We start from the raw sequence: 27,984 nt of genomic DNA on the forward strand, positions 1-27,984 counted from the left end.
CTGCTTGACACTGGTGACAATGGGAGGGCAGACTGTCAAATATATCCTAGTTGCAGCAGGTTTTACTCAGAAAATGAGAGGAAATCAGTCTCAGACAGCTGAAGCCTCTCCAAAACAGAAGACACTCTAATAAATTATTAGGATTATTAAAATACTCCGATAAATAGTCCACAGGCATCCAAATTATGAGTTAATTTATGAGGAACACCAGTGATAAAGTTGTAAAGAAGGAAGACGGAGAGGTGATGGAGAAATCGCCACGAAGTTAGACCCAAACAGATGAACATGAGGATTTTAAAAGAAGGGACGGAGAAGGTTTTCATGCTTTATGGGATGTAAATAACTTGTCGCTTCTACGATGCAGAAGAGATGGATGCGTCGGAAGTTGCCCGTCTTGATCTTCACCTTCTTCATCATTCTTTATGTGGATTTCCAATTACGCACCAGCAGTCTTCCCAAACTCAGCGCGGCTCCTCACCATCAGTCACCCGGCGCGCTCCAGCGCTCCATCCAGCAGGCTCCACCATCCCCGGCCAAGGACGCGCAGAACCCGGCGAGCACCAGCAGCAGCACCGGCGTGAGGAGAGGACAGCCGGCCGCTGAAGGTGCACATGTCACCCAGCCGAAACTGAGGCAGGAGGATATTTTCATCGCTGTGAAGACCACCGGGAGGTTCCACAGGACGCGTCTTGCGCTCCTGTTGGAGACGTGGATCTCCAGAACCAAGGCGCATGTAAGTATCTGTTGTGTCTGAGCTGTTATGCTCTGAAAAGTCTGATTTTAGACCGCTCTCACTCAAAACCACCTGCACCAAGTTAACCAAAGCAAACTTTACATGTTTATTTTGAATTATGTCTATATTTTGGGCAACAGTTAAGAAAACATACTGACGTTTTAATTGAACATTTCAGCAGAGATTTAAGATGGAACTCCTGAACATGTTTAAGTCACTATAACATTCAGTTATTTCATATATATATATATATATATATATATATATATATATATATATATATATATATACACAGACACCATTAGGCCTATATGAGGACATGTGCTTTAGACCTTATGAGGGAAATGAAACCATTCACTTCCTTCCTGCTTTGAAGCTGTAAGTCTGATGATTGATTTGGCTGAAAGTTTAGTTCCCGAGTGATTTGGTCTGTCAGCTTTACTGGCAACATAAGTGTAAAAAGCACACAGAGGGAAACTTTCCAGTTCCAAAATTAAAAGAGAAACATTAGAAATGGGATCTGTTTCCTTTCTCAGCTTGTTGAAACCTTAATTTAATTCTGAAAGCTTAACTGGTTTTCTTACTTGCTACTCTAGTATTTAGGGATTTCAGGGGCATAGGTGGATTTTTTAAACTCAAAAATATTTCAGTCATCACTGTTTAAGAGTTTAGTCTGGTGTAAAGCCTCCAGTGAAAGTGAGATTAGGTATTTTAGTTAGATAATGGTGAAAGATTTGACACGAGTGAGCTTCTGAGGCTCAGCCAGGAAGCAGCCAGAGTATCTCTTATTCTGCTGTCAGGTTTGAAAGGTTTTATTTCAGATCATCAAGATATTTGGATCATATGAGAGTTTTGGTGAGTGCTGCTTTTCAGGATGCAGTGGCCCATTTCAATTCTCCCCATCTTCTCTTCCAGTTTATTGCTAAAATCAAAGGTGCTTTATTGGCATGAAATACATAAATCAGTTACTGCCAAAGCAAAAGCGACAAATCTAATCAGATTTAAATAGATTTTCTCCCTGTCTTTTAGGTCTCTGTCTCTCTCACACACAAATACACACACTAGGCTGTCTGGCATTTTGCTCTCAGCGAGGCTTTGCCAGCTTCTATGAATGATGAGTGGCTTGGAAAAACCACACGCAATGCTTTACCAGCAACATTTGTTCATCTCAGAATCTCTGATCTGCAGGAGCTTGATTAGTCAAACCTGGTTGGTAAAATCAGAGTTAATCTTCAGGATCAGTACAATAATCATTAATTCATAGGGTTTGACAGTAGGCCTACTGATACAAAGACACACAGCATCTTTTACAACTTAAATACACTTGTACTTGTACTTGATTTTATTCAATTCCATGTTGTGTTTTATGAGACAGAATTCATTTCCTTTTTTTGAAATGAGTGAAACAGATAAGCAGTGATCTTGAGAGGAAGCGTTCATCTTTTTGCTTCTCGTTTTCTGTCTCATGGTGCAGAAATATACTGATGGTGTATTCCCTTTTCTATCAGTAAAACACATGATTGTTTTATCTTTACTTTGTACAATTCATGTATTTGAGAATACACCCCCAACAAAAACAGACCCACTTACACACACACACACGGAGGAAGCAGTGCAGGCAGGTTGTCTGGACTGAGGGGAAGCAGCCGCCGTGTAGCAACTCTGTTAACAATACTGAAACGGAAGCTGGTCATAGAACAGGAAGTGAAGAGGCAGATTGCAGAACAGAAAGAACTTTTTGCTACACCCCCCCCCCCCCCCCCCCCCCCCCCCACACACACACATACATTTACACACACACACACACATCACAAGGCTTTGTCCGTTTCACAGGGTAAGAAGTCATTTCTAACCAGCTGCTGTCACAGAGCTGCAGAGCTGAAGTCTGCAGGAGTTTTGCATCAGAAACCGTTCCCTAACAGTAGTTTATTTGGTCCCCTACATGATCTAGGGCCCCTGTACAGCTGTGGGTCACCTGAATTATTTTTAATGTCGTGCCCAGGTCAGAAATACACCTGGGTTTTAATGGCTGAGAATCATCAGAAAAAAACACTTTTCAGTTTGAAGGTTAAAGTCTGTGTAACTGAATATTATTTTCTATCTGGAGTTCTCAAATTGCAACAGACAATGTTGCAGATAATTCATACTATTAAGGATGAAAATCCAAGGAATGGAAAACAATGCAACAGAAAGGTTGAAATTGAAGCTATGTGTTTTTAAAGAGTTGACTATGCACTGTGTGCATTTTCTTTGGATACAAAAGTACTACTTTTGTTTACACATTCACCATATTTAATGTTAATTCTAATAATGAATTTGATACTTTATCGACCACATTGAATCTTTGTATGAGAAATGCCTTAATAAATTAAAGGACAGTTGTCTCAAGAGTCCCAAAATTGATGGTGGGCAAAAGAAAGTCTTTAAATATATGTGTTTAAATGTGGTATATGGTATACAAGCTAAAAAAGCTGTTTTTAGTATGTGAATCCTAAAGTTTTTGATTTTGGCAGCCTTGAGAAGAAAAGTTGTTGTGTTTCCATGCAAGCTACTTTGATTGCGGGTCCTAGATGGCAGCAAAGCCAGATCTAGGTCCGTCTACAGCAGGCTGGTCACTGCTGGAGGCCCCGCCAGAGCCTGAGCTGAAGGAATAAATCGATGGTCTTGCTTGCTTATGTAGGGCATACCTATGAAGTTGAGACTGTTTCTTAACCAATTAAACCTGTCTGTAGAACATGACATTAATATTATTACATTTTCTGAAATATATTTTCTTTCTTTCTGAAAGTGAGATGATAGGATTTATACTACTGTTATGTTGAGCCAGGCAGCTATTAGCCTAGCTTAGCATAGAGACTGGAAATGGGGAAAACAGCTCGCTGAGTAGTGTTTTTAAAACTCATTTACTGACACACTGCATCTTATTTTCTCACATGAAACAATATAACGACATGCCTCTAAAAGTCACTGCTCCTGGCTGTTTCACCACGTAACTTCACTGAAAGACTGCAGTCATTCTTACATCAGGGTACTGTTTGTGTTGTTGCCTTTTTATGCTTAGCTAGGCTAATCACCCTCTGGCTCCAGCTCCACGCTAAATGCTTATATGACATTAATGCAGTGTCAACAAAATCCTGTGACTGTCCAGTCCTTGGCTTGAACCCCTTTAAGCAACTGGATAAATCTACATGAACAAAGTACTGAAATAATTAAATGATTTTCTCCCTTTACTCAATTACTCTTCATCAAAGTTCCCCTGAGGCGCCTCAAAACGCCCCGGTGGAACACATTGGAAGGTCCATGTGCCAGATTTTAAGCCAAGGAATCTATGAAGTATTGATCAAAAACCTTATCCAGATATACTGCGGTCATTTTGTGCCGCGGGGCAGTACAAATCTTAGTTAATGGCCCTTTAGCAGTGTAAAAAACAAGCTGAGATTTATGCATGTCTGTCTGACCTCAGTGAAATGTCCTCTCAAACTCTGTTTATGGGACACTCCGTGGTGACAGTCTGCCATTTTTGTTCCTCGGCCCACATTGACTGATTTCAGTGCAAGCAGTTAGTTTGAGTTATGACCAGAATAGAGGAAACTGTGATGGTGGCCCTTTCTCAGGGTTTTACTGGGGTGGGTGATGGTGGCGGCTGTCTTGGTGATAGTGGTGAGGAGGATTGATCCAGGTATCTCCTCCTCCTCCTCCTCCTCCTCCTCCTCCAGTGATGGAAGGATGAGAGGGAGGGACGCATTAAGGTAAAAGTATTAAGAACTGATGGATGAACTGGAGTTGGTACAGTAAAACTGTGCTTGAATAGATGATGCAGCCTTTCTTATAGAGTGCAGTAGAGAGAGTATTATGGAGATTAGTGACTTTAATGTAGACACACACACACACACACACACACACACACACACACAGCAAGGAACAGTGTGTTGCAGTATCATTTAAACACAGCTCTGCACACTCACCACTGACACACATTTTGATGATTTAATTTGTAAACTGCTGCTGAGTAATTATTAAAGTAATGTCATCACTTCTTTATGCAATTTCATCAAAAAGCAAAGAACCTGTCCTCCGACAAAGCATATCAAACTAAATCTCATTGGAGCCTGAAAGTGTACCAGTTTGCAGACGGAGCCAAAAGATCCACAGAGGATGCCGCCTCCACTGCACTCAGCTCAGTGCTCATGTATCACGTTTGTTGATTTCAGATCAGCATTCAATACAATCTCCCCCATGAAACTGACGGGTAAACTCTCCGGGCTTGAGTAATGCACTCTGCAACTGGATATTGGACTTCCTCACACAAACACAGTACCCAGTCAGTTTAGATTGGTCTTCACACCTCTTCCGCTGTAGTGCTGCATAGCGGAGCCCCCCAGGGTGGTGTTCTCAGCCCACTTCCGTTTAACTCTGCAGAAAAACTTAATGTGGAGTTTTTCCTGTAACCCCAAATTCCACTTTCTTTCTTCTTTCGTTTTTCACCACTTGGGAAGTCTGGGTGCAGTGGGTCAGACTCACATTCCTTCCAAAATAAGTCCGGGGAGAATAATGTCTGTTAGGCCAGGTTACAGGAACCTGTGACTGAGGCTGAAGTCAATGACGGTAACGCCTGCACATTCATACAGAATCATTGCAGCACACACTTGCAGACAAAGATAAACAAAGATAAACTTAAAGGCGGCTCCTATAACCATCATCGGACTAGTTGCAAACAGCGATGAGTTTTCATACTGCGAAATAAAAACAATCTTGCAAAGTGGTGCACAGAGAACAACCTGGTGCTCAGCAAAGCCAAGGTTGATCCTTGATTTCAGAAAAAAAGGGGACGAAAACATTCATCTCTGTTTGCACCAAAAGATTGTAGGTGGAGTAAGTGAAAAGTTTAGGTTTCTTGGAATCAGCATCACAGACCTAACCTGACATGGTGTGCACAAACACATCCATATGTCACACCTTGACCCTTGTTAAGAAAATTAAGAAACAGCTGCATTTCTTAAGGAAACATTACAAGGCAAAACCCCCACGACAAGTTCTTGTTTACTTCTAGAAAGCATCTTGCCTGGAAACACAACAAACTGGCATGGGATATTCATCTACTGAGCATCAGTGCCTGACAATGGATACAGAAGTATCCACTGCAGAACCACAAAACATCTTCCCTCAGGCTGTAAGACTCCCAACCATAAAAAAATAGTTTTTTTCTTGTAAAGCATAAATGAGACGACAACTCATATTTTGTTGTGCAACCTTGTGTTGCAGAATGAAAATAAAGGAACCTTGTAACCGTGTAAAGCACAAAAAGCAATCACCCTAACATTATTGATTTAGCCTTGTGTGTTGTTGTTGTCGCCAGTTTGGACAGTAAGTCCCCACAACGTAATTTAGTGAACAGACTTTTGTCATACCCAAACCTTAATCCTAGAACCAAGTCTAAACATAAATGTTGTCACCTTTCAAAAGATGTCCTCACTCTCAAGGTCTGACACTCAAAGCCCCGCAAAGATAGAAGGACAAGAACCAACACACACACATCTGGATGAAACAGCACCTCTGTCGCCTCCTACTGGATGCTGCAGGACAATACCCAGCCACAGTCTTCCTTTGCTTCTTCTTAAGAGTTTATGGAATAAAAAGATATTACTGTCACCCATCTAAAATAACAGACATCTCACTTTTTTAAAGAGGTATCCCTGGATGATATTTTTCTAATCTGAACATGTAATCCAGGGATTACAGCCATTAGCTGGAGCTGCCTGTCAGGCAGTCTGGAAAGCTTCTTTCTCACTGCATGTCTCTTATTCATACAGTCCACACACACACACACACACACACACACACACACACACACACACACACACACACACACGTTTATCATACATTCAGTGTCTCTCTATGGTGGGAAATTCAGTTTCACACCCTGATCGATTCACACTCTAACCCGACTATCTCATCCTTTACTGTCTCTGTCTCTTTAAAACACACACACACACACACACACACACGCACACACACACACACACACACACATTTCTACCTGTTGATTCACATCGCTCGCCTTTTCTGTCATTGCCGCAATCCACTACACATAAATCCAAAACTTATTTTACTTTAAAATCAATATATTTGATTCATTCCTTTCTCTCTAAATTTTCCAATGCTTTTATGTATACTTTTTCCTCATGCATTTGAATATTTTTCTGTAACATTTCCAAATTACCAGTCTCTCTTTCTCTATAGGTTAAGATGGGTTTGCGGCCATAAAATTGTAATAAGAATAGTCATAAATAATTTTAATAGGTGGTGTGTTCGGCATAAAAAGTCCTCATATTGCTTTTTATGTTGGAAAACTGGTCAGTAGTTGTATGTGGCTAAACAAAAACAATAAATTCTGATCCTCAAAACCAAAAGCTATTGAGGTCATTATGTGGGATCTTTTCTCTGCTGTATATTTTTTCTTTCTCTTTGTTATTCTCAATATTTTATCTCAATATATCCAATATGAATCTGATACAGTATCACTTAGACAGAGCTAATTTAAAATGCTTTTAAATGTATATACAAAGTATTGCATTCAAGCCAAAACCAGCAGTTGAATAAAACACGAGTTATGGTTTGTGTTTATCTTATCTAACGGGTGATTTGTCCCGCTCTGAGGTTATTTAGTGCCTGCCTGGCAAAGGAAGTTGAACACACTGCACAGTTCAGCCTGAGGGGCCGCGGAGATGGAGTGTGAAGCAAAGGTTGCCTGTTTTAATCCCCCGGTACAAACCTCCTTAGCGTCAGTGAATCATGCACCATAAAGATTCTCATTTTACATGTGAGATGTCTGATGGATGAAAGTGGCGCAGGAATGTGAATGATGTAGCATTTATTAATAACATTTTTGTAGAGCATCGTTTTGAGACTGCAGCAGCGTCAGAAGGTTTACATTCAACATACATACAACAGTGGTGGAGATTTAAATTTAAGATGAAAATTCAAGTATTTCGCCTCATGTGCACTCTCTCTACCAATTGGCTCCAAGGTCTCTGAGGCTATAAATAAACATGACAGAACCTGCTTTTCCCCACAGACACAGACCCACCACCGGTCTTGATTACACTCAGTCAAAAAGAGCCAAATAATATGATAACAATATGCCATTTTTGTAAAGGAAGCTCAATTTGTTTCCCATTTTTTGCATTATGTAATCACATTTACGGCAAAACTATTTTCATACAGGATCAAATTTCATATATTATATTCAGATTTATGTTTGCAAACTTGCTCGCCACACAAAGTCCCTTGAGACATGAATAAAGAAATATCAATTTAACTGGATCAAGTTGTGATTAAAATATCAATAAAATAGGTTGTATATTACACATTTCTATCTTACATATTTCATTCACCTATGTGTATTAATGACTTTGTTTGGACTTTGGTAGACAAAATATTAATATCAACTAATTTATTTTCATTCACAGTTCAGATTATATGAAAGTTCCTCCAAAAGTAGTAAAATAAATCTGTTGCTCAACTGACATGGTTGAGTTTTTACAGTTTTCCACCACCAGAGGTCAGTGTTGTACTACACATCTATCTATCTATCTATCTATCTATCTATCTATCTATCTATCTATCTATCTATCTATCTATCTATCTATCTATATATCTATCTATCTATCTATCTATCTATCTATCTATCTATCTATCTATCTATCTTGAATGTGAGGGCTGTGAGATTAGCAACACTAAAGTGTTTGTGAGTGTGTTATCCAACACTTATTTGACTCATATATCTGCCAGTGACTCTGCCATATAGTGCACCCTGGACCACTTTCACTTTGGATCATAAATATGTGTGTGTGTGTGTGTGTGTGTGTGTGTGTGTGTGTGCGTGTGTTTGTTCTGTGTCTGTGTGCAATAACTAATTTGTTTATCTCACAGCGGGGAGCCTTGTTTTCGTCACATTGAATTTGCTCCATTCAAAACGGTATTGATCCCATGAGTGAGTGTGTGTGTGTGTGTCTGTGTGAGTTTAGTCCCTAATGAAGGTGCTTTCAGGACATCCTGTTGCAGAAGTGCAGAAGAAAAAGGATATAATCGAAGCTGGTGTATTTAAGTCCTTTTTTTGTCTCCTTGGTTTTTGTCTAGACGTTCATTTTCACCGACACGGAGGATGAGGATTTACATTCAGAAGGTAAGCCACAATCTTGAATGTGATTTAAACACAAAATCCTGAATTTAGATGCGGATTTCCAAACAGTATGACACATACTTTTGGACACATACTTATATATATATATACTTTAAGTCCGGGGCTGTAAGGTAAAGTCTCCTTATAGTTGATGCTTTGCAGGGCTGCTTGCATTTCTTATTTTGTTCTGACCTTCCTTCATTCTCTTGCTCTTTCTTCCCTCTCTCTCCATCTTTTCTCTACCTCTCGCTCCATCTCTATTTCCGGGTCTCTCACCCCCTCTTTGTCAGCAGATTGTGTGAACTCTACTGCTACAATTTGCAAATAAACCCATTTTACACATTCAAATTAAAATGAGTTAATTATTGATTTGGTGAAAAAAGATTACAAAAAAGTACATAGTCATCAATATACAGTATCATCATGTTGAAACACTTGTGAAACTGAGACAGTTCATCTGAATAAATCAAACTCTCTCTCTCTCTCTCTCTCTCTCTCTCTCTTTCTCTCTCTCTCTCTCTCTCTCTCTTTCTGTCTAGGTTACAACGTGGTGGTCACAGGCTGCCAGTCAGACCACAGCCAGCAGGCCCTGTCCTGCAAGATGTCTGCAGAGTACGACGGCTTCATGGCTTCAGACAAGAGGTGAGGCAAATTAAGGTCTGTCTATCATCCTGCATGCACTGGATTTAAAGATCGGATTAAGATTATAGACATAATGATCACCGCAGGGGGGAAACCGGGCTGTTATAGCTGCAGCTGCTGAGAGGAGAAATCAAAGTAAATAATCTAGGGTTACATAAGCATCTATACAAAGGGGAGAATTATAGTCAGATATATTTGAAATGTTATTTTGTCAACATTTTCTGCATGCACAGTATTTCACAGAGATCACTGTTGAGTCATTTTTAAACATTTTAATGTGGAAATGTTCCATATCGTTCTTTTAAAGGATAGGATTTAGCGACATCTAGTAGTGAGGTTGCAGATTACAACCAGCTGAATAGCCGACCACTTACTCCTCCCTTTTTAGCCGTGTAGGAGAACTACGGTGGCCTTCAGGCAACAAGAAAAAGCAAAAGTTCCTATTCGATTATCTAATCTGAGCTCCTGTAGAGTTATTATAGTTAGTGAAACTAACAAAAAAATAGAATTGAAAAAACATTTATTTAACTTAAAAAAAATAATAATAATGAGAGTTTAAAAAAAACAAACGATAACTAACTGAAACTGTATTGTGTGGTTACAAAACTAACTAAAACTAACTAAAATTATAGTGAAAATGTGTAGGGATACTTTTTGCATACATAAGCCTTTTTGGTTCATATGAAATTATGAGCATTATTTATTGAGCTCCGACCAAACAGCTGCTGGTTAGTGAACATGCAGGAACACATTGGTAAATCTGTTTGTCGAGACTGGAATGTTACATGACTATGTGAGGTGATTACATTCAAAAAGTTTCAGCACTTCACTCGAACCAAAATTTGAAACATCTGGAGCTGCAAGAGTTAATAAGCTTATTGGGGCTGAGATGGATAAGGCAAAGGAAATAAAATCGAAATGTATTGTGTACTTTTTGAATCTTGCACCCAACGAATACCCCATTTAAAAAAAAACTAAACTAAAACTAAGTATTTTCAAAAAAATTGAAACTAATAAAAACTAGCATCTCACTCTCAAAACAAATTAAAACTAACTGAATTTGAAAACAAAAATTCACAACGAAATTAAAACCAAAACTAATTAAAAATCCAAAACTATTATAACCTTGGTAGAGACATGGTGGAGCCCTAAGCCAAAGGAAACATAACAATTGTTACTGTCAGGTGATTTTACATGACACATTAACACATCCTGTTAAATCCTACACACTGCTCCTTTAACTTCCCATAGAAATCATAAAAACACAACAGTAGAAGAAAAGTAGTGTTTTGAGAAGCCCACATCACGTATCAGATCATACACTGTGAGTAATTGGGATTTTTTTGACTTTGTTTCAACACACGACACCGCTTCAGGCTGCCAAACAGCACGACGGACAATGTGTTGTTAATATTCCGTCATTTGATTTGTGGAAAATACGATGAGGCTCAACAGCTTGTGTTTGGTGTGTGACTAAGTCTTTGACTGCTGTCCTGTCATTAAGATGGCAGAGAAAATGAAAAAGCGTCATCATCAGATTGGTTCCAGGGCTCAATTTGTAATTTGGACTGAAAGGGAAGTGAGGCTGTTTGGTTTGGAAGGAAACCTTTCGTGTTGTTGGGCAGCCATTAGGATGGCAGAGGAAACAAGGCAGCACTTCAGTTTGGTACCAGCAGCTTTGTCATTTGGACACTGTGAGTAATTCATTCTGGGAGGACAACAGGGAATCCGGACAGAAGTGCAGTTGTTTTTCTTTTATATTTTTCTTTGATTTAAGAAGTTCTTTGTAGTTTATTTTACTTAACTGTGCCTGAAACTAGTTTGATTAGTCCAAACAGCTGGTCATACAGACACAAACTCATTACTTAAAGCCTTACAAGCTCATTGACTGTATAAACAAATATAGTCATTGTGATGTCAGCTATTGGTTTTAAGATGAGAATAATCCTCAAGCTCTCCCTCTGCCTGCCGATGCTGCTGCTGCATCTGTATTGCCACTTGCTATCTCAGCCCCACCATCACCACTCCACCTGTAGCCTCCGATGGGGGGAATATACATAACCATCACTCCTCAACACCTCATGTAACTGCTTGAGGAGTAATGAGATCGGAGACTAGACGCCAAATCTAACATGTTGCAATAAACATTTATAAGATGTGAGCTGTCTGACTGAACTTGGTTTTATTGCGGTAGCCAAATTGTTTTTGCAACCAATGCCTGTGCAAAACGGATCATGAGCTGGAAGAACGCTATGTGGTAGCTAGCTTGGTTAGCAAGGGGCATCTGTTATTCAGAGTGAAGAGCAAAAGTGTCTTTTAATTGAAGCAAAAACAAGCAGAAACATTTTAAAGCGACCAAAATTTTACAAAAAACTTTTACGAAGTGAAAACCCATGCCCTGAAGCATACCCTTTATTATTATGAATTTTACGTTAAATGACAAAATGAACCCACAAGACTCCAAACCAGCAACTGTGACCATAAACACCAAAACAAATCAAGTGAGACGTAGCCTCATTTTCCTATTGACTTTCATACAAGCAGACTTCCTTTTGAAACTAGTGCATTCGCCCCCTGCTGGCCATCGGAAATAATGCAGGTTTAAGACATTTGGACTGAGATTGATTTTTTAATGTGCCCGTGATCCCATGATGGTCTTGCAGCCGTGCAAGGTAAATATGACACAGCTTCATTAATAAGTAAACCCTGACTTTCAAATATTCCATCACAAATCTCAACTATTTTTTTGATGGATTTGAGGAATTATTTCCTTACATTTCTCCCTGTGAGCATAAGGTAAGCCAGAGTCACAACATGGATGCACTCATATGAGAAGAGCCAACTCAGGCACAATGATAAACCAGAATTTCAATTTGAAAGGAAAAATGTTACCATTGAAGCCATTTATCATCTACTGGAGTTTAGGCAATTTTCAAATCTTTGGGGGCAGTTGGATTATTTGTGCAAGAATGAAACCAACAAGGAGGAAAATAAGTGTTGAATTATCTGATGTGCTTGCTTGCAGACATCAGCAGGAGGAATGGAGAGGAGCAGACTATCTAAACAAACACTAGTGTTATGTTTTACTGCAACTGCATCTTCTTTCTTTGGCTCCTCAGGTGGTTTTGTCATGTGGACGATGATAACTACGTGAATCCGGAGGCGCTCCTGTCCCTGCTCTCAGCCTTCCCTCAGGATGGCGACATCTACGTGGGCAAACCGAGCCTGGACAAGCCCATCACTGCTCACGAGCTGCTGGAGGGCAATGCAACGGTACGGTTTCAATGCAACTAAGGGCGCTTTCACAACCCAAAGTTTAGTCCGTTTTAATCGAACTCTGGTGCCCTTAAATCCTTGTTACGGTTCATTTAGTTGCTTGTGAACACTCCAATCATACTCTGGTGCACACCAAAACAACTGGTCTGAGACCACTTGGACAGGGGGTCTCGGTCCAGTTCCAAACGGACCTTAGTGCGGTTCAATTGCACTGTGAACGTTATCTGACCAGAATCCGACCCAATTATAGGAAATGAACCAAAACGCAGTGGATTGTGGGCTACCTGCATGGTAAGATGTACACAGATAATAGCATAAATATTATTATATATTTGTGTCCTTCAGTTTCACTCTGTAGGCTACCACTGAGAAACAGCTAATTTGTCATTGCAGAATTATCAACATTTTGCTCAAAATAACTTAATATTTACCTTTGTGGTAGAAGCAGACTGTAGGAGCATCAAGGCTCGCCCTCTCTGATTCTACTGGAGCGCGTTCTGAATTTTTCTCTCTACATTAGTTTGGTCGAACACCAGAGAAGATTACGACCAGTAGAAATCAAATACACCGCCAATCACCGCCAACTTTTCAATCAATAAGAAATAATAGTGTGAGTAGATTTCCAGCCCTCCCGTACATGCCCCTCTTCAAATCTCTTTTTTTTATTTGGTCCGCTCCACATTTCTACACTGTGAAAGCAAACCAGACTAAATACAAAATGAACCAAATGTATCAATTACACTCTGATTCGGATTGCCCAAACGGACTTGGGCTGTGAAAGCGCCCTAAGGTGCTTTTAGACTTCTGGGCTGAAGCTGGGTGGAGGTATGCTTAGCACACGCTGAGGTCATTACTTCATGACATCAAATAAGCATTTTTTTACAATACACTTTGAAAGGTTTTACACAGAAGGTGTTTTGCATGAACTCATCAGTTGGCAAGATGTTGTCACAGGACTTACAAGGAGAGCAGATATGGCATATCATCTGTCTCAATGTTTCCCCAGAGCTGCTTCCCCAGGATTGTAAAAGCCTCTGAAACAGCACTTGCACCACAGCACACTAAAACTCCTCTGAAAGCTATACTGAATTTAATTTATGTGGGCCGATAACTCTGCAAGGCAGGGTGACCCCTCTGAGATACATTACTTTCTTTAACGTAACTCCACAGATTTATCTTTTGCTGTCCTGCCTACCAAGATTCTTTAACTCCCTTTTCCATCTTGAATCCCTTCTTTCCGTCCTTCTTCTTTTCACCATCTATTTCTGTCATCACACCGTCACAGAGCTGCTGTTAGACTTTCACTGATTCTCATAAATCCTTCCTGTGCTTATTTGTTTCTTTGCATTCTTCCTTCCTGCCTTGTTCCTTTCTTTCCTTTCTTCTCTTTACTATTTTTCTTCTTTGCTGTTTTCCTGATGCTATGGAAGTAAACTCTCAAGCCAAACAAAGTTTGCTGCCACTCACAGCCACACATTCAGCTATTTTTATTGGACCAGTTCTTCCTCAAACGCAATGCACGTGAAATATTCAGCATAATCCTCTTAATCACAATTAAGATATAGAAGGTTTAAGGTCAAAGACACTTTTCAATGGACATTTTGAGAAGATTACTCAGGTTTACAGTGTCAGCATCTTCTGACGCATTTTAAGATCCTAGTCTTTGTTGTCTCATTAAATATGCCTCTATTTCTAAAAACTGCACAAAACCACCATCAATATTTTACTATGCAAGTCTGATTTTTCTTTTCTTGCCTGCTGAGTGAATCACACACTCCATAGGTACCCGTTCAACCTTCATTAGATCTCCTACTTTCTGCTCTGCACCGTATGTGGTGCCCTACTATTATTCTTCTGACTGTCAATCAAGTGTTCACTTGTTTGGAGAAAAAGGAACAGAAATAATGCAAACCCCACTTTTCTTCCGCATATTATTTTCATGTAGCACACAGAAAACTAATATTGTTAACTGAACGGGTCAGCTGTCAGTTTGGCTGGCCACCGCAGCACCTCAAGAGCTGCTGGAATTTGCATGGATTTAACATATTGTGCTTTAATATGTCCAAATATGAGACACCCTGTCTCTCTGCAGTTTAAGTAGATGTTTTTATCAAGTTAGAGGAATGATGGCCATCAAGGTGGCTCCAGCAGCTTTTTTTACAACAGTGAACCGTATGTAAACTAATGGCGTGTGCTCCTCTGTACCGCAAGCCACTTTTGACAAACGCTCATATGTGTCATTATGGGTGGTACTGACAAACTGTCTATTGTGTCGTTTGGGTCAATCAAATAAAGTAAATGTCTAAAAAGATCAACTTTAAAGAAGTAAATCTATCTATAAAAGTAAGAACTGTCTGTGTGTGTGTGTGTGTGTGTGTGTGTGTCTAGGGCATATCTTGCTGACCGTTAGTCAGACTGACCTAAGATTTCGTATGTGGCTTGTGAATGGCAAGAAGGTGTGCATCCTCGATTTTGAAGATTATTGAATTAATTTTTCAAAAAATCATTATTTACATAGGACGTGTTGCGGCATTTTCGTTTCCGATTGGACGCCTTTTCGGGAAGCTCCGCCCCATTGTGTGATAGGCCTACACCTGGTCAGTAACACAATTCACTCTGGATTTCTACGCCTGACTCATCTCATCTGTAAGTCTATTTAGCCTACCTATCTTTCGGAGTTTTAAAGTGCGCTACAAGGTTCGATTTTCCAATAATATTCAAATAGTTTCCAGCGAATATCAATGTTCAATGTGTATGTGCTGGATGGTGTGCGTACCTTATGAAAAGTAAGTGTTGGAGTTGCAGACGTTGTTGTGGTCTGCATGTAATGTGCAAATTCTGTTATTCGCGATTAGCATGCTAAGCGGAGATTTAGCTTTATTCACTTCTTATGTTGCATGTCCCACTATACGAATACATACTTCCTACGGGCACTGCACTAGTTTATACAAATATATAATTGTCAATGAAGTTGAAATTTCTTTTTTTCCCTTCTTCCTTTCTTCTTCTTTCCTGTCTATCAATCCATTATTCGTTCTTTTTTCCTTTCCTCTCTTTTTGATGCTCTGCTTGGACGCTCAGTAGCTCTACCGAGGACACTAATGAACTGTAAAACAAAGCTGAGGTCTCCCTTTATTGGTTTTGTGCCAGATGCAGCCCTGCCAGTTAACCACTGCCATTCACAATCCATACTTCCCAAATCCATACCTTTACTCTCATCATTGCTGACGGGACATGAGGGCCGGATGCTGTCCATTGTAGACAGATGGATGAATGTATGTATGGATGCATACGTATGTATAGAAGTACAGGAAACGTGCAGCTCTGCGGCTTTTGTTCACATGAGAAGGATTTTCGAACCTTAGTGGATCAATAAATGATTAGTGTCTCGTTGGAGATATTGATTGGTGGTAACACACACACACACACACACACACACACACAAACACGCACACACACTACATACAATGAAGAAGACTCCCTGGGGGTTCGGAGGTTGTCAAACAGCAGGAGGTCGATCGTTTGTTTTTTGAATACACATGCTGCTGTTCACAGGTGTGTGTGTGTGTGTGTGTGTGCGTGTGTACGTGTGTGTCACTGGGTTCACATGCTTTACAGTAAAATTCTTTCTCCTATTGAGTTCATCCTGATTCCAGCGAGCTCTCAACACCACGCCCCCCCCCCTCCTTTCTCCGTGCCCTTTTCAATCTCTCTCACTCATTTCTTGGAATTACTCTCTCCATCTCCCTTGTGTCACATTCTCCACTCTGATTGCACCCATTTACGCCGAAAAATAGATCTTTATTTATTTTTGCTTCCTATCTCTTTCTCTCTACCTCCCTCTCTCCCCCGTCTCCTTCCTTCTGTTCCCATTGCTCTCTTTCACTTTTCTCTTTTCTTTCTATTTTTCATCGTCTCCATCCTTCGCCGGGATTGGATGGGTGATGGAGAAAACAAAAAACAAATGTCGAGCTCCCTCTCTGTCTCCTCCACACATTTTCTTACATCTCGCTGACTGTCTTTTTCGATTTCCTGTCACTATTGTGAGGCAGAGTGGTGGATGAGAGAGGGAAGGAGAAAAGGAAGGAAAGGAAAGGAAGGAAATAGGAAAGGGTAGGGAAATTAAATGGCCTTTAACACAAAAAGGAAGGAAATAGAATATAAAGATCCACAGGAATGAAGAGAACAAGAAAGAAATTCAAAGGAGATAATGGAAATGAATGGAAAGGGACACATACAGGTACAACAACAAAGGCAGGAAAATTGTAAGAAAAGGAAATTATAGGGAAAATAATAAGGGAAATAAATGAAAGGAAAGGACACAAGAAAAGGAAATGCAAGTCAGGAAAACCCTTCAGAGGTTAGAGAAGTGGATAAAGGTATAACAAAGGTTAAGGAAGCTGAAAGGAAAATGTAAAGGAAAAGGGAAATTGCTGGAGAAGAAGCAAACAGAAGAAATAAACACAGATAAGTAACTGAAAGGAAGGCTGTGAAGTTGAAGGACGTGTTTGCAGAAGAGACGCAGCAACGCAAAAGGAAAGTAACACACAACATCTAATTTGTTCTTTAATTACAGTCTGACTTCTGCGACTAACACACCGCAACAGCTTTTAATGCGGGAAGTAAAGAAAAATGAACATCTGCTTGAGAAATTGCAGATAAAGACATGCAGTTCATATCAGGTGGTTTGCAAAATAACAAACAATCAACACGTCTAAGGGAGACCAGACTGGAGAGGGAAATAAAGTATGCTGTGCTTTATTTCTATATTTGTCAGAGTGAAAGATACTGCGTCAGTTTGTTAAATATTCCTAATATTCCAGTGTGTATTTTTATGTTTTTGTGCACACAGTTGTTTGTGTGTATTTTGTTTCATTTTAGGATTTATTTCTGTATGAAAACAGTAACTACAAATATGTCTGTGTCTGTGTTTGTGTGTGTTTATGTGTGTTAGGGGTAACAATGCTCACAACAAGATAAACTGACAAAAATAAAATCTTGTTAAGCTAAAGAAGTGTTAAAGAAAGCTCTACACTTGAAGGTCAGGGAGGCTTAATGCCTCACTCACAGTGGGTATAACAATTGTCATCCCGTTGACTGAAAGTGATTTACTCCTTAAGAGCATTTCACACAAGGACGACTACAAACTGAAAATAGCACTGGATCAAAATGTGTGGTCAGCGTGTTCTCCTTTTCCTACAAAATCATTTTACAGCACTGCACTCGCTGTTTTGAACATCACAATCACTTTCTAAAAAGAGTTGGTTTTGGTACCAAAACCACTTTCTTCAGGTTAGGCAACAAAACCCCTATATAAGTTAGAAAGAAAAGAACATGGTTAGGCTTAATAAACAATACTTACATACATAACATAACTTCCAGCAAGTGCCACAAACACTGGTCTCTTGGTTGAAGCTCCCTCCACTGGCTACCGGTGGCTGCGCGGATACGCTTCAAGACTCTAGCTCTGGCGTACTCTGCTGCTAATGGTTCAGGTCCTACTTACATCCAGGACCTTGTCAAACTCTACACCCCTGCCCGTCCTCTCCGCTCTGCATCAGCCAAACAGCTGGCGACTTCCACCCTGCGTGGGTCAACTCGCCTCAAAACCTCCTCCAGACTTTTCTCTGTCTTGGCTCCCAAATGGTGGAACGAGCTCCCCACCAACATCAGGACCTCAGACAGCCTGTACATCTTCCGCTGCAGGCTGAATACCTTCCAACCAAGTCATGGTCACCTAACACACACATATATATATATATATAATGCTCTTCTTCTTTTCTCTTCTTCTCTTCTTTTCTTCTTGACAGTTGGTCAAGTTGACAGTTGGCTCTTAAAGTTCTGTACTTACTTGATTCCTGTGGTCTAAGGCTAGAACCTTCAGGTTGAATGCACTTATTGTAAGTCGCTTTGGACAAAAGCGTCAGCTAAATGACATGTAATGTAATGTAATTTCATGTGATACCTACAGATTCCAGTGATTTCCGGAATGCTTTCACAAACTGTTTATCTTCATCTGAGAGCTTGTTAAAGTACAGATGGTACAAAAGAAAAAGAAGATCCGAGAGAATTTGATGGCTAATTACATGCCAATGTGCTGTATAAGAATTCATAGATTTTTACAACTCACACAGCATTAATGTTTTTCAGTTTGCTTGTATTTAATTGGTCAATATGGTGTGTTGCTGGACAACAGACTTAACAAACTGATTAGAAGAGTGAGCTCTGTCCTGAACTGTCCACTGGACATAGAGGAGGTGGGTGAGAGGAGGTTGTTAGCCAAGCTGGCATCCATCATGGACAACCCCTCTCACCCCCTGCATGACACTGTGGGGTCTTTGAGCAGCTCCTTCAGCAGCAGACTGTTACATCCACGGTGTAAGAAGGAACGCTTCCGCAGGTCATTCATTCCAGCTGCCATAAGACTGTATAACACCAGCACAACCTGAACGTGTTGTAGTTTCTTTCTTTCTTTTCTGCACATTTTGCATATAATTTGCACTCTGCACATTCTTCACTTGCACTAGGTTGTATATAGTATATAGTATATTGTTAAATGTCTTTTTCTATTAGATTGTTTATATTTTTATCTTTATCTAAAAGGGAAATAATTTTGTGTGCAATTTTTGTGGTCGGCTGTAACAAAGAAATTTCCCCGCTGTGGGAATAATAAAATCGAATCGAACCGAACAAGATCTCCAACCTAAACGACAGAATAGACCGTTGTCAATACCACAAACTAGTTTGTCAAAATGAGCGTTCTAAAAATAGCATACACGTTATTATACATACATGTATGGTTCACGGTTGTGAAAAAGGCTGCAGTTTCTGTGAATTTAGACTACTAAACAACTGACCTAGGTTTAGGGCAAAAAATCTCCTGGTTAAGCGTTATAAAAGACAGTTTAAACAGGAAATAAATGTATGTTAATACCGGAAGTGAAGTAGTTACGAGGTGACGTGATCCAGGGAAGTTGCATTAAAAAATCATTCACTTTTGTTTTCACATGGGACATGAACCTATTCTCCTGGGTGAAAATCCACTGTTTAAACTCGCTATCAATCATTTATACTGTGTCAGCAAGATGGTGGTGGAGGACTGTCTGAAACATAAATGTGCATCGTATTTTGCTGCCTGTACACACCCCTTATATTGACGTTTTTGAGGGGAGACCAGTTGGTGCTGGATGATGCTTGATTGGCAAAATACAATACCAGGACCAAACTACTGCTTGAGGCCACTGTCACTTGAGTTTTTTTGTGTAAGTTGTGTGTCAGGGGATATTCAAGCTAATGTGGAAGTGCCTTAAATCTGCATTAATTCTAATGACCAGCAGGGGGCCAGTCATAGACAGACAGACATACCGTGAGGCCTGTTTGCCCTCTGACAGTGCCTTCTTCTTCATGTACTGTATGTATCTATAAGTATTTATTTGTGTGTGTGTGTGTGTGTGTTTGTCACTCAGAGGGAAGTGCGATTCTGGTTTGCAACAGGAGGAGCAGGATTCTGTCTGAGTCGGCGGCTGGCGGAGAAGATGGCTCCATGGGCCAGGTATTCACCAACTGATGCTTCCTGCACATGTATGGACATTGTCCTCATACTGACCAAATGTCTACATATATGCTAGTCAGAGACAATAAAAACGGGTGTACACTGAAAAAAATTGGAGTGACATTTACTTAAAAAAAAGCTAGGCAAGTTTTTCCACACAGAAAGTGTTTATAATCTTTACTCAGGCTGTTTCTAAATAATATTTATTTAATAGAACCAGTTATTTTTTTTAATGACAATACACAAGTAAATTGCAGATTCACTGATTTGCCTCAATTACATTTTACATGGAAATATCAACTAATTAAGCCAATGAACTGGTTTAGTGAATATTACTTGGAACAAATGATTCAATTTACATACAAAACTGAGGACACATAATAACAAACAATCACAAGTAATGCACTACATGAAAAACTGCTATTTTAAAGTAAAAGCACTGAATTCGTATTTCTTTGTAGAATTTATATAGATGATTGAAAAAAATATATATATTTTTTGGCCCTGCAATTATTATTTCAGTGTAGCCTCAGCATCCAGCTCATTTGAAAACCAAACCCAAAACCTTTCCAAACCATTTCCAAAACCTCACTCAAGTGAGCTTTTCATCAGAAATTACTTTTGTGATCATTTCATTGGTTTTGCTTCAATAATTCCATTAAATGCAGAAAGAATGAGCTCATTATGTTCTAAAATGTATTATCAGGGAGCTGAAACTTGCTTGAAACAGGCAATCCATCACAGTGAACATTATTAGAGCATTTATCAATGGTCTTTATTTTTATTTTTTTTGTCAAAATGATGCAATGGAAGCCCACTAATGCGGCTGAGACTTATCATTTGCGAGCCTTTGAGAGACTAAGAAGTAACTGAACAAAGGTGTCATACAACATAATGTGATTTTGAGGAATCTTTGAGGATTTGCTACCAAACAACTCTATGCTCCATTTTCAGAACAGTGTCTTTCCCCAACTGCATTAATGAGCAGCATAACTTTGACCAAAAAGTAAAGCTGACTAAATGTTCAGAGTGATGAATCACCAATCTAAAATAAGTTTCAGGTCTCTGCAAGTTTGTATTTATACTGCTTTCAAAGAGCGGAGACTAATGGCTGCCCAGGGCTAGAAGGTAGGGAATCAATCTAAGAATTTATAGTGTTCTTTGGAAAAGGTCAGCAGTAAAGTACATGCAATAAGTAGTTAATGGGCCAAAACATGCAAAATCTGCAACACTATCCCTTCAGGTTATAAGTTAGGCAGTTTTATAGTTTTTATTTTTGAAATTTTCTCCCCTTGTCATCAGAAAAATAATACTTTTTAAAGGCACAATCTGTGGATGTACAGAAGCATGTCTTTAGTCATCAGTGAAAAATTAATGTGTGTGGGTTTTTTTTTCAGAGGCTCACGTTTTGAGCAGACGTCGGCGACAATCCGTCTCCCTGATGACTGTACGGTGGGCTTCATCGTGGAGAAGAGGCTCGGCATCTCCATGGTCCACTGTCCTTTATTCCACTCCCACCTGGAAAACCTGCTGCTCATCAGCCACAGAAGCATAGCACACCAGGTAGGGACCCACATGATGTACACACACACACACACACACACACACACACACACACACACACACACACACACACACACACGCACATTCTTGTACTTCTATCTTTGTGAGGGCCCTCACTGGTATAGTGAATTCCATAACAAGGTTATAATAGTTTAGGATTTTTCATTAGTTTTAGTTTTAATTGGGTGTGAATTTTTGTTTTCAAATTCAGTTAGTTTTACTTAATTTTTAGAGTGAGTTTGCTAGTTTTTGTTTAGTCTCCATTAGTTTTAGTGTTAGTTTTAGGTTATATTTGTAATGGGGTATTTGTTGGGTGGGAGATTAAAAGAGGTCACAGTAAATTTTGCCTTTATTTCCTTTGCCTTATCCATCTTCATTATGTATGAAAAAAGTTGACAAAGATGAAAATGAAGGACATTTTCACTATAATTTTAGTTAGTTTTGTAACCACACAATACAGTTTCAGTTAATTCTCATTATCATGTAACCTTAACCCTTAACAAAGTCTGAAATCTCAAAAAGCCTTTAAAGAAGTGAGGACCGACAAAAATGTCCTCAATTTGCAAAAATGTCCTCACTCTGTTGGTTGAAAACATGTTGTGGTCCTCACTATGTAGGAAGTATGACAACACACACACACACAGGCCTTTGAAGGAGTAAGGCCTTAATGTCCTCACTTCCAAAAATGTCCTCACTTATAACAGTTTGTTATAACTGTATTTTAGTCCTCACTACGTAAGAAATACAAGAACACAAACGTACATGTACACACACACACGCAGGCACACACACACACACACGCACACACACACACACACACACACACACACACACACACAGACACACACACACACACACAGACACACACACACACACCAATAATACATGCAAATGCACTTAGAGTTGTGTATGTTTCCTCCTCTGCAGGTGACTCTGAGCTATGGGATGTTTGAGAACAAGATGAACAGCATCGAGGTGAAAGGAAGCTTCTCTAAAGAGGACGACCCCTCCAGGTTTGTCTGTCACTCCACAAAGTCATAAATCAGGAGATAAGAGCAACATATCTCTCCCCACATCACTCTGTGCAGCACCTTTGATAATGACTCAACCTTTAGTCTGCAGCTTTACAACATTTCGGTTTGATGTACACAGATATGACACTCAGAATTCATATATTTTATTGCTGTAACTTAAGGTCACAAACTGGTTTGTTACCAAGCTTTGCAAAATGATATGCAACCGAGAGAAATTATCTCTGTGCAATAATGTTTAAAGCAAAGCCATTTAATTTCTAAAAAAAACATTCAGTGAATTAATTATTTTACAAATGAAAAGTTAAAGTCATAAGCAATAAAGCAATTTCAGCTTAATACACTCAGCTGTTTTGTTGATACAGCTTCACTTGTTCTGGAATGATCAGTAGCTTATAGTGGATATTGTTAACAAACCTTTGATTTAGTTATGTTATTAGCTGTATTAAAGTGCTGTATAACTTATATTACTGGATTTTACACTGTTTCTCTACTTGTGTGATTGTTACACTAAGCGTTAGCGTTAACTATTATCCTGGAATTACCACATGTGGCCACTCTTACAATTATTTTACAGTTATCTACCGATCTTTACAATAATAAAGGTCTATTGCCTAGATTGCTCCCCCTAGAGGCTGCAGTGACCACGACACCCTGCAACACAAAACAGTCTGCTGTGGACAGCAACTATTCTTGGAGTCCTACTAGATTACCAACTGCTCTATTTCATTTCATATAGACAGAAAGTTGTTTTTATGTCTTACTCTGGACCAAAGTGTTGGAGAGATTGACATAATTAAGGATATACCTTTTGTGTTGACTAAACATATATTCAACTTTGTTTCAAATCTAAACATGGGAATAAACACTACATGTAACATGTAATCAAGGAATATAAAACATAAGTGCATGATATTAATACATATTTAAGACTGATTTTCAAATCAAATCAAACTTTATTTATATAGCGCTTTTCATACATAAAAATGCAACACAAAGTGCTTTACAAAAAATAAGAATAAAAACAGACAATAAAAATGACAAAAGCCACCCCTCCCTCCCCCACATACACATCTGTAAGTATACATACACAAACATGCACACACACGCATTTAGTCATGCATGCACACAAACACACACTCAGACTCACACACAGCACATATTGATTGAAAATTTTCCTTTGCATTGAAACAATAGCTAATCCTCACTGCAAAATGCTTGTTAAATGCACGCTTCTTTGCTTTTAGAAATCCCCAGCACTCAGTTCTGCTGCTCACATGAGCCGACCTGAAGCTCCAGTTCATCGTGTTCTCGGTTCAGTCAGAGATAAAAGCAATTTGATGTAACACAACAGATGTGTTTGTTTCTCCCAGTCCTCGCCATCTCCAGCTGTAAGAACATATCACCACAAACGCTCCGCAGTGAGCTCTTTCCATTTGTTTCCACCCACTGGTGCCGCACAGAGTTACGTTCAACATCGATGCAGCTTTGATAGAGCGGGTCAAAAAAAGTTTGTCAGGTTTCTAAACAGAACCTTTTATCCATATCTCATTATATTGTGTTTACCCAGGTATGTTTGTGGAAATTAAGTTTGTTATTCCAAAAGAAATCAGTTCAAGTGTGTAGCGGCATGATCAATATAATTTGCAAAGAGCATCACTAAATGGGTTCAGAGAAAGAATACAGATCTTGTGGTTTGAAAATGAAATCAATAGTAAATAATAAGGAATGTTAAAAACGAATTTGTGTCGACAGTATGAGACATAGTCATGTCTGAGGCTCTGTGAACAAACTTTCATTCATTTTGATCACTAAATGTCACAACATGTCTTCACAGTGCAGCAATTAATCAGGGACAAGATGTTAGATATGTGGTACTAATTGTGGTTAATAAAACTGTTTCCCACAATTTGCATCTTAGACTTCCTATATCCAAGCACTTGAAGCCACAGAAACACAACTGGTGTCAGGATAAAACTAAAACTCATGAAATTATAATAGACAATCTTTGTAAACAGAGCCTGTTTACACCCAAAAATACAAAATGTGCCACGTGCAATATGAAATATGATAATAATACCAAAAAAAAAGTATATCTCACAATATTAAGATCCGTGCTGCATGTAATTTGAATAATGTTTTTGAATTCGGGTGCATCCCTAGTTAATTACAAAGAAAGTTTGTGAAGAGAGGACGTCAAAGGGGGTGGATGGCTCAAACAAGCACAGGACTTTGACCACTGTTCATGTCCTGTCTGAACCCAAAGTCAACGTTATGTTAAGTTATATTATTATGCACACAAGTAACAAACTTAACTTACATAAGGTACGTAACGTAGGTTAATTTAATATTGTAACAAAAACTCATTTTAATTCAAACATGACCTTTTTTCTGAAACCTAACCAAGTACACTGAAAAAAGAAAATAGTTGAACCAACTTAATTGAATTGTTTCATTTGGTAACACCTAAATGAATTAAAATTTAAATTAATTTAAAATCAATTGTGTTAATCTAACTTATAAAATTAATTTGAAAGAACTTAATTCATTTAGGTGTTACCAAATGAAACAATTCAATTAAGTTGGTTCTTTTTTCAGTGTAGTTTTGCTGCCGAAAACAACAACAAAACTGTGACTGTTTCTCATCATTAACCACACGTTTATAATGGTGACCACGAGGTTTGAGGACATGGTGATCTCATGAAACCGGAAAGGCTAATTTGTGAAACACTCCTGTTGGTCGTATTAGGGGGAATGAACAAACAACCTATGTGGTTGGTATTTTAGGTTGGAGGACCAAAAACAGTTAATATGACAAAATTGACTGAGTAATTGATTTAATTGATATAATAAAGCAAATATAATGCACTATTTAAAGGCCAAAATGCAGACTTTATCAAAACTTCCAAGATCCATACAAAATGCTAATACTTTGTTCTTTGACTTACTTTGCACCAAATTTAATCTAAAAGGTTATAACAAGCTTTTGAGATTTCAGACAACTGTAAAAACATTATCTCCTTGCCGTAGGTAAAAATCATAAATAAGCACAAACACTCCAGCCTTATGATATTACTCCATAATATCTTCGTTAGATGCTTCTGCCACACTATTTTTAGCAGCTTAAGCTTTCTCTCCTTTTGTAGCAGCAGATCATCAGTATCAGTGCTGTCGCAGTCACTGCCGGCTGCTGATAGAGGACAATACAAAGTCACAGATAACTTAATGTCCCCTTAACACACACACGTTGCAAACTGACAGACCCTATAGTTCACTGTGCATAATACATAATACATGCTATTCTTTCCTGGAGCTTCTATTGTAGTTTTGCTTGAATGCCTTTTTTAAGGCTCTTATTCACCATGCTTCACCTTTATATGTCAGGGAGAGCCACTGCAGACTCAGACCTTAAAAGCTGCTGTTAAATGTACAAAAGGGTTGAAATTTACATTTCAGTCAGGAACTTTTCCGTTTAAATAAAGTTATACATTCCTATAGGGGTTAAATATGGAGACAATGTATTTGTGATGTCCTTGGTTTCATTTAAAAAATATATTTTTCATTATAACATTGATCTAGTGAGTTAAAAACTACAGCATAATGAAATATATTTTCAAACAACTAACAGCCTTTTAAACACATGCATAAACATATACATAATGTATTAAAGGGATATTCAAACAAACACATTACTGTTTAAACTAGAGCACAACCCATAGATCGGCATGCGTGTTTTCTGAAAAAAAAGGAAGAAAAAAAAAATTATTTACAGAACATATAACGTTATGATAATGAAGCTTGGGCTGATCTAGAAATTGTGTCATATAACAACTTATTTCAATTGAATTTATTATTTATTTAAATGGTCAGCAATTCACTGATATTGAACATATAGTACTGGTGTTTATTTAGCTATTTATTTAAATTTTTCCATATTTTGTCAATGTTCATTTTGAGAATTGGTTGACAATGTCAGACATGAAAACATATAATTATGTATAAAAATATTCATCATTTGTTTAAGAAAACAACCGTCCGAGTACCTTTGCACAGTTAAATCGGTCAAAAAAATGATGCACAATCCACACAGAAAAGGTGCATTTTCATTCCAGCTCAAAAATGATACACTGTATGGAGCTCCATGTAATCTGTGAATTTCTCCACTCCGGTCCAAAACCAATATTGATACTCGGTATCAGTATTGGTTTTAGTAATCCCATATTGGTCTGGCTCTAATTTGAACTGCATAAAACATGGAGACTAAACTATTCCAAACAGTACTAACAGTGAGAACGTTTTTCATATTAAACTTCTGAGTTATTATTAAACACTTCTGTCCTCTGCAGGTTTAAGACAGTCCACTGCATGCTGTATCCTTTCACCAGCTGGTGTCCTTGAACTCTTCACGGAAAACTACAACTTCTGAACACACACGGGATGAGACTGGTAATCCTGCTGGATCAAGTACTTTTCCTGGGTATTTTATGCATGCAGAGAAAACTGATGGATTTAATTTCAAGGAACAGACACCAGAATGGGAGAAGAAAGAAGTGAAGCCTCCTGTACCTGCTTTACAGAGCGATCAGATGGACACTCCTGGACCCAGAAAATGAAGAAAATAGTGATTTTTTGTTTGCTTTTGTTTGGAGGATTTATCTGTGGGCATGATGCACTTAAGACAAGGCAGCACTTGTGGTTTTCACTGGAACTTCATCAAGTTGTTTTGTTTACAAAAATGAACATGAAATTGTACATAAATCTAGAATTTACATAAATGTCTATAGTGATTTAATAAAAGTTTGACTTATATTTTGTTTGTTTTACTATTGCTTCATGATCATCAGAACTGCTAAAATTTTAAAATTGCACAGTCTGCACGGATGTGGCCTGAATCATCTCCAGGTTGTGCAGAGGTTGAAGTTTGTGAATTAGTTTTAGTTTTTATTGATTTTTGTGTGTGTGGCCTTGTGAATGTGCACTAAAAATGAAGGAGACGGTGTCCTTG

General features: G+C 38.7%; 1 protein-coding gene across 1 annotated transcript; it reads left to right on the top strand.

The window, feature by feature from the left end:
- Positions 1–88: 88 nt before the first annotated feature.
- On the top strand, positions 89–27,872 carry mfng (MFNG O-fucosylpeptide 3-beta-N-acetylglucosaminyltransferase). The gene is made up of 8 exons (XM_059339528.1): positions 89–733; positions 8,873–8,918; positions 9,455–9,557; positions 12,677–12,830; positions 20,300–20,385; positions 21,783–21,948; positions 22,876–22,961; positions 27,326–27,872. Exons 1-8 carry the CDS (start codon positions 359–361, stop codon positions 27,375–27,377), a joined length of 1,068 nt encoding a protein of 355 aa, XP_059195511.1. The 5' UTR covers positions 89–358; the 3' UTR covers positions 27,378–27,872.
- The last annotated feature ends 112 nt before the right edge of the window (positions 27,873–27,984 follow it).

The sequence above is a fragment of the Centropristis striata genome, chromosome 1 (assembly GCF_030273125.1).
Source record: "Centropristis striata isolate RG_2023a ecotype Rhode Island chromosome 1, C.striata_1.0, whole genome shotgun sequence".
In the NCBI taxonomy this organism is placed as follows: Eukaryota; Metazoa; Chordata; class Actinopteri; order Perciformes; family Serranidae; genus Centropristis; species Centropristis striata.

Excerpts from the sequence above, each read along its gene's own strand:
- mfng (XM_059339528.1), top strand. The coding sequence starts at position 359 with ATGCAGAAGAGATGGATGCGTCGGAAGTTGCCCGTCTTGATCTTCACC. Across the intron at positions 8,919-9,454 it reads TGAGGATTTACATTCAGAAG|GTTACAACGTGGTGGTCACA; the intron begins GTAAGCCACAAT and ends CTTTCTGTCTAG. Across the intron at positions 22,962-27,325 it reads AAAGAGGACGACCCCTCCAG|GTTTAAGACAGTCCACTGCA; the intron begins GTTTGTCTGTCA and ends TGTCCTCTGCAG.